The 7,257-nt window shown below is 49.9% G+C and overlaps 1 protein-coding gene across 2 annotated transcripts; it reads left to right on the top strand.

The window, feature by feature from the left end:
- Positions 1 to 272: 272 nt before the first annotated feature.
- Spef1 (sperm flagellar 1) lies at positions 273 to 4,574 on the top strand. 2 transcript variants are annotated; one of them, XM_016003035.3, is made up of 8 exons: positions 273 to 811; positions 2,288 to 2,399; positions 2,860 to 3,016; positions 3,182 to 3,221; positions 3,349 to 3,406; positions 3,588 to 3,711; positions 3,819 to 3,922; positions 4,151 to 4,574. In XM_016003035.3, exons 1-8 carry the CDS (start codon positions 703 to 705, stop codon positions 4,437 to 4,439), a joined length of 993 nt encoding a protein of 330 aa, XP_015858521.2. In that variant the 5' UTR covers positions 273 to 702; the 3' UTR covers positions 4,440 to 4,574. The 2 variants fall into 2 exon arrangements, with proteins under 2 accessions (XP_015858521.2, XP_006984614.2); XM_006984552.4 differs by lacking the exon at positions 4,151 to 4,574 and having other exon boundaries at positions 3,819 to 4,061.
- The last annotated feature ends 2,683 nt before the right edge of the window (positions 4,575 to 7,257 follow it).

Genomic DNA, 7,257 nt, shown 5'->3' with positions numbered 1-7,257 from the left:
GATGATTTAGTGGTTAAGATCACCGGCTGTGCTTCCAGAGGACCCGGGTTTGGTCCCCAGCACCTCTATGGTGGCTCACAACCATCTGTAACTCCAGTTCCAGGGGATCCAACACCTGTCCGGCAGGACTCAAGAACACACGTGGTACATAGATACACATACAGGCGAAACATTCAAACACAAATAAAAATAAAGCAATTACTCAAAAGTAGGCAACTTGTCACACAGAACCCGTAGGTATCCGATTAGCAGAGCGCCCCTCCCCCTCCCCTGCCGCTGACGTGTGGAGATGCTTCCTTTAGGACTGACCATTAAATGGCAAAGAAGGGGAATGGCTTCTGGGGACGTAGTTGGTTTCCGCAAAACCCAGAATGGGTCAGTGGTTGGTCAGCAAGTGATGTGGGCAAACAGGTGATGCCTTCTTGGGGAGAAAGGAAGTTAAGTACCGATAACTGCCCTTTCAAAGCTGGGGCCCAGGGGAAGGTAATATGGGAAAAACTACAACTCCCAGAAGTCTCTGTTTCCAGGCAAGTAGCGACAGTTGCTATGGTTTCGGAAAACAATATGGCTGCTCCCAGATGGGATTTGAGTCTGCCGAGTAGGGAGGTAAACGTTGATCTGAGTGGCGAGAGGAGGCACTTGAAGGGTCCTGGGGCTGGCGTTGGGCTCTGTGGGGAACGGTGAGGCCTTGCGCAGGAGCCAATGGCAAGCGGCGTGGATGAGGAGGCTCTGCACCAGCTGTACCTGTGGGTAGACAACATCCCTCTGTCCCGACCCAAGAGAAACCTCTCCCGGGACTTCAGTGACGGAGGTGTGCGTTGTTGTGTATTTTAAAATGTTCTGTCTTTATGTATGTGTAATGGACTTGTGTGTATGCAATCGTTTTTGTTATGTGTGTATGTAGAAGGGGTGGGATCTGTGTTTTGGGACTTGATCGTGGAAGAGTGCACTTGCATGTTTCTTCTATTCGGGTGTGAACAATGTATGTCCATTATACCTTGTGTGCATAGAGTGTGTCTGTGTGTCTCACTTCAGGGGCTTTAAGGACTAAGTGGTGTGTCTGGTATCTGGGTATGTATTTGTGAACCTATGCTTGCTCATATTTCCGTGTTCTGTAGTCTGTCGTGTGTGTGTGTGTGTGTGTGTGTGTGTGTGTGTGTGTGTGTGAGAGAGAGAGAGAGAGAGAGAGAGAGAGAGAGAGAGAGAGAGAGAGAGAGAGAGAATCTTGAATTTCTGCCTCTACTACATTCCTGTGTCTATCTCCCCAATTCTGAAATTATAAGCATGCACCATCACCACTCCTGGTGTTTGTTTTTAATGTGGTGCTAGGGAGTCAAACCCAGGGCATTAGGAATGCTATGCAAGCACACCACCAACTGAGTTACATCGCTACCTTGTGTTCTTTTGTGTTGACATGTGCTATCCTGAATGTGTATGTGTTGTTTGTGTGTGTGTGTGTGTGTGTGTGTGTGTGTGTGTGTGTGTGATTGTGTGCTTGTTTTGTTTGTTTGTTTTTCAGGAAAGGCTCCCGTATTTAAGAAATGCATAGTCCTGTAGGCAGAATGTCTTCATTTCTATGTGTATAATTGAGGAGGTTATGTGTATATGTGATTTCTATGTTTGTGTGTGTTCTATGTGTGCACCATATGTGTCTGGCATTTATTTATTCTGTGTGTCTATACATTCTGCCTCTATATATCTGAAGAGGAACATTTTTTTGAGACACATGGTTGCTATGTAGCCCAGAACTCACTATTTTCCTGCCTTCTGTGTGATGGGATTACAGGCGTGTGCTACCACAGCCTGTTTATATGGTGCTGGGGATTGAGAGCAGTGCTTCATACATGTTATACATGCATGCTACCAACTGTGCTATGCTACCAACACAGTAGAAGGAGCTTGTCTTTCTGCTTATGTAAATCTGTAGTTCTCTCTCTCTCTCTCTCTCTCTCTCTCTCTCTCTCTCTCTCTGTGTGTGTGTGTGTGTGTGTGTGTGTGTGTGTGTGTGTGTGTGTGTGTGTGTCTGTCTGTCTGTCTGTCCTTGTGAATTCCTAAGATAAGGCTGCAGACTCCTGTAGGGCCCTCTTGGAGACTCTCAGTGTTTCTGTGCCCTGAGCTAATAATAAGAAAGATGCTGTTTCTTTGAGGAATGGAGGATCTTGATCTGATCATTGATCCTGCTTTCTTTGTCTCTTTTCTATCAACCTTCCCTTCTTCCCTATCCCCACCCCTTCTCCCCGCCCCACGTCCCTGCCGTTCTTGTCTGTTTCCAACCCTACTCCCTCAGTCCTGGTTGCAGAGCTGATCAAGTTTTACTTCCCCAAGATGGTGGAGATGCACAATTATGTCCCTGCCAACTCTCTCCAGCAGAAGCTCAGCAACTGGGGTACCCTGAACAGGTAGTAGAACCCCTGGATGTGGAAGTAAACTCTGCAGTCCCTGCCCACTTCCCAGGAGGGGCTGCTCCAGCCTCAACTTCCTATGACCTTGACTGGGGATGTGGCTCAGTAGTAGAATCCCTGGGTTGGTCCCTAGCAATGCAAAACAAGACCCAAAAATAAATAAATAAATAAATTAAATAAATAAATAAATAAAAAGCAAGACAACAAGAAACCTCCTATGGTCTTGATAGGCAGGCCGAGACTGCTGGGGGGAGAGGGAGACACAACAGAATCCATTTAGTAATAAAATCAAAGAATTATCTTTATTGGGACGGAAACAAGGAAATTGGCACCCTCAAGCAGAGGAGGTTCAGTTGCCTGCCCATCAAGTCCCCTGGGGGCTATGTCCACTTCCTTCCCATTGCCCTCCGTTCGTTTCCCCAGGACCCACTGCACCCTTCTCGCATTCACTCCACAGAAAGGTGCTGAACAAGCTCAACTTCTCGGTCCCCGACGACGTGATGCGGAAGATTGCGCAGTGTTCCCCCGGGGTAGTGGAGCTCGTGCTCATTCCGCTGAGGCAGCGCCTGGAGGAGCGGCAGAGGCGCCAGAAGCTGGCTGCTGGCTCCTTACAGGTGGTGCTGCTTGAGCCTGCTGGTTGGGGCGCAAGGGGTGCTCCCCAGACATTGGAGAGCCCTGCCTAACTAAGAGAACCTGGCCCGCAGGATTGTGGGAGGGAAATAGGGCTTTTTGGAGACAGATGAGCCCAGGCTCATAGGAGACCACATGTGTTCTTTCAGGAGCTGGCTTCTCAGGATGGCAGTGGCTACATGGATATGGGTAAGGCAGCTTTCCCTTATCTCAGGAAGGCTTCCCCGCCATGTCCCCTCAATTGATTTTAGGGTCAGGGGGAGACAGGAGAGTGGGACTCCAGCAAGGTCACACTCCTCCACTTGCGTTGTCTTAGGTTTGTCCCAGAAGACTCGAGGAGACGGTGCCCCAGCCCTGGGAGGAGAGCAGTCCAGGTAAAGTCGAGGGTTCTGACCTCACCAGGCTGGGTGGGTTACCCACACAGACTAGTGTGGCAGTGCCTTGGTCATTGGGGAGGCGGCGAGGAGGCGGAAAGGGAAGGCCTGGTCGCGGATGCTAGAAGAGAATTGCGGGGGTCTGACATCCAGGCCTCTGCTAAGCTACCACTTACTGCAGAGGGGGCCGGCCGCTGGCGCCTCGACCCCCTGGGTATAACCAGGCGCTGCAGGGCGATCCGAGCTTCGTCCTTCAGATCGCTGAAAAGGAGCAGGAGCTGTTGGCCTCTCAAGAGACAGTGCAGGTGAGGAGGGGGCCCTGAGGCCTAAGGGGCAGCTTGAGGTCTGCAGGGGGCCAAACACGGGCAGGGCATCAGGCCTTGAAGCTTGATGTCTCTGCACCCCCATCCAGGTCCTGCAGATGAAGGTGAAGCGTCTGGAACACCTGCTCCAACTCAAGAACGTGCGCATCGATGACCTCTCCCGGAGGCTCCAGCAGGCCGAGCGCAAGCAGCGGTGAGCGGTGCCTGGGCTGCGCGGGGCTTCCCAGTACCCGCCGGAGCCCAGACGCCGCGACCTCCCCACTCACCTGCCTGCGGACGCAGGACTGGGAGGGCAGAGCGAGCTGCTCACTGGCGCCCCCTGCAGCTGCGGCGCCCAGCTGCGGAGGGTTCGGGCGAATGTGGGGGTGCTCGAAGCCGAGGCCTGGGATTGATCCTCCTCCTTACACTCCATCCGGGCTAGGAGAAAAGACCACTTTCCACAGCCCAGAAAACCTGTACGGACACACAGCATGACCTCCCAAACGGTGTCCACTTTGAAGCTCCCGGCGCTGGGCCTGGAGAGGCGGTCCTCTGGTTCGCTCCTTCTCAGCTCGGCGGATAGCCTCATCTCCATCCGTGCTAATTCTCCACGGCCTCGGACACGCGAGAAGCTATCCCCGGAAGCTAAGGGATTCTCTTGCCCCTCCTGGGTGTTTACATGGGACCCATCTCAGGGCTGGAGACCACAGCAGCTGGAGAGGAAGGGATAAGGGGCTGCAGGAAGAAGCCAGGAGTAAGAGAGGCATGCAGCTGCGCAATAGCCCTCCTCTCTCACAGGGCGATGTAAGGAGTGCCCGGGGAAGTCAGGGCAGAGTTGTCTCTATTAAAGGTAGTGTTGTGTGTTCTTCCTTGTGCCTGTCTTTTTATTTTCTGCCTGCATGGGTCCCAAAGGCAGCGAGTTCCTGCCTTGTCCTTTACCCTTTCGCCAGCTGTCCTTTTAAAGACCCTATGGACGTAGGATGGGTCTCATGTTTTGGGTCCCACTGCTCATTAGATTGACGAAACTGCCCGTGGGTAGATTTTGTGAAGTGTGACAGCCTGCCTCTAGCACCACGTGACCCCTCTCGCTTCTCTCTCTGGAGTCCTCCAATCTTGTCCAAACCCAAGCTGCAGATTTTCACCAATTGTGGCCACTCATGTTCCCAACCTTGCCCACAGACTCTCTCAAATTACCTTGCTGTATGACTCTCAACCCTGTCCACACACTGATCTCAATTCTATGGACGGTGGCTCCATGTCACCTGAAACCCTGACCAAGACACCCTGACCATGGTATGACCTTCACTCTAATGATTTGCTGACTGATACTAATGCTGAACATTTTTGTAAATCCCAAGGTATGGCAATTCCATTCACAGGCATGCACTCAGCATATTGCATGGGAGAAACTCCTGTGCCCTCTGTTCTGGGAGACACACTGTAACAATCATACAGAACTGAACCGATGGGCTGGAGATGGGCTCAGCTGTGAAGAGCATTTGTTGTTCTTGCAGAGGTCCTGGGGTCAGTTCCCAGCACCCACATGGCAGTTCACATCTCACATCACTTCAGTTCCAAGGGCTCCAACACCTTCTGACCTCCACAGGCCCCAGACCCACATGTCATGCACAGATATACATAAGCTTAAAATAAATCTAAAAAGAATTCAAAGGAACTTGTATTGGTTATCTACTACTGTGTAACACATTACTACCAATGTAAAGGCTTTAAAGGCTTAAATCAACACATGATTTGACTTTTGTGGTTGTTTTTTTTTTTTTTTTTTTTGGTAGTCAGAAGTTTCTCCAGTCCTGCCTGGCCTAGGGATCGGGTGAATCTCTCCTACCTGCATCCTGCAGCCACTGGTCCCCAGTAAACACAGAGGCTTATATTACTTACAAACTGTATGGCCTATGGGTCAGGCTTCTTGCTAGCTAGCCCTTATAACTTAAACCAACCCATTTCTATCAACCTATATGTTGCCATGTGGCCGTGGCATTACTTGTCTGCTGGCATCTTGTAGCTCCTTGGGTGGAGGGCTGGCCAACTTCACCTTTCTTCATCTCGTCTTCAGCCTGAATTATCTGTCCTGCCGTAGGCCAATGCAGCTTTATCAACCAGTCAGAGGAACACATATTCACAGCGTCCAGAAAGACATCCCACAGCAGTTTTTAAGGGTCAAATATGAGCATGAGTCAACTGGATCTTCAGCTTCCAGGATGCTTACAAGGTTAAGGCCCGAGGTATCAGCGAGAACTGTGACCTCATCCTCAGGCTTAAGTTCAATTGGGGAAGGAGGCACAGAGTGTTAACAGATCAGTCCCTTGTGGGTGGTTGGGCTTCAGTGTTGAAGACTGTTGGCTTATGACTGCTCTAATTTCCTTGACCATTTCCAGTATAGTAGCTTGTGTGTGTGTGTGTGTGTGTGTGTGTTGTGTAGGTCAGAGAACCCGAGACCACACAGTGGAAGGAGAAAACTGACTTTCACGCGTTGTTCTCAGACCCACACATTACAGCTTGGGATGTGGCAAATGCCTTTATCCACTCAGCTATCTCACTGGCCCCATGTAGCTTATTTTACCAAAGCCAGCAAGTGAGAAAGTAAATAGTGGGCTAGCAAACCAGTCATGGTGGCGCACGCCTTTAATCCCAGCACTTGGGAGGCAGAGGCAGTCTGATCTCTGTGAGGTCAAGGCCAGTCCGGTCTACATGGCAAGTTCAAGGCCAGTCAGGGCTGTATTTTGAACCTTATCTCGACTAATTAACTAACAAATTAAAGGGCCAGAGCTAAGGTTCAGTGGTCAAGAGGACCAGAACTCACAATTGCCTGTTCCAAGGGATCAGATACCTCTGACCACTGAAGGCATCCGCACATGTGTTCATACTCACACACATACACATCATCAGAGATACTTTTTAAAAGAATGGGTAGCAAGATGGAAATTACAATCATCTAATGTAATCATAGAAGTGACATCCCAGTAGATTTCTATATTCTGCTTATTAGAAGCACTTGTCATTGGGTCCGGTCCACATTTGGGGAAGGGTTGTGCGCTGGCATCAACATCAGGAGGACTTGTCGGAGCCATTTCTCCTTTTGTGATCCTCCTGCCTCTGCAGGCAATGAAAGAACAAAATCAAGGACAGTAGTAGTTCCTGTTGAGAGGAGGCTGAAGAAAGATGAAAGAAACTCACTTGGTTTACGTTATTTGTAACAGTTTGGTTCTCGGGGCAGGTGGTGGGTTTATCTATGTGAATTATTTATGGAGCCAATGGCTAAATAATATTAAGAATGTCCTCGGGACTGTATCTCAGTTGGTAGAATGCTTACCTAGCACACACAAAGCCCTGTGTTCGATCTGTAGTCCCACATAAACAAGGTGTGGTTGCCAATATGTGTAACCCCTCACTTAAGAGATAGAGGCAAGAGAATTGAAAAGTCAGTATTATCCTTGGCCACAGGATAAATCCATAGCCAGCCTGGGCTACATGAGACCCTATCTCAAAAAAGATGGAGTTAGGGGTTCTCTTAGTCACTGTGAGGAGACA

Source organism: Peromyscus maniculatus, chromosome 4 (assembly GCF_049852395.1).
Source record: "Peromyscus maniculatus bairdii isolate BWxNUB_F1_BW_parent chromosome 4, HU_Pman_BW_mat_3.1, whole genome shotgun sequence".
NCBI classification, from domain to species: Eukaryota; Metazoa; Chordata; class Mammalia; order Rodentia; family Cricetidae; genus Peromyscus; species Peromyscus maniculatus.
Note: the sequence above shows the minus strand (reverse complement) of the source record. Positions and strands in the feature narration are given on the sequence as shown.

Bases quoted from the DNA above. Each gene is read 5' to 3' on its own strand.
- Spef1 (XM_016003035.3), top strand. From the start codon at position 703: ATGGCAAGCGGCGTGGATGAGGAGGCTCTGCACCAGCTGTACCTGTGG. The intron at 3,407-3,587 runs GTAAAGTCGAGG...CACTTACTGCAG, and splicing joins CTGGGAGGAGAGCAGTCCAG to AGGGGGCCGGCCGCTGGCGC. The intron at 3,712-3,818 runs GTGAGGAGGGGG...ACCCCCATCCAG, and splicing joins CCTCTCAAGAGACAGTGCAG to GTCCTGCAGATGAAGGTGAA.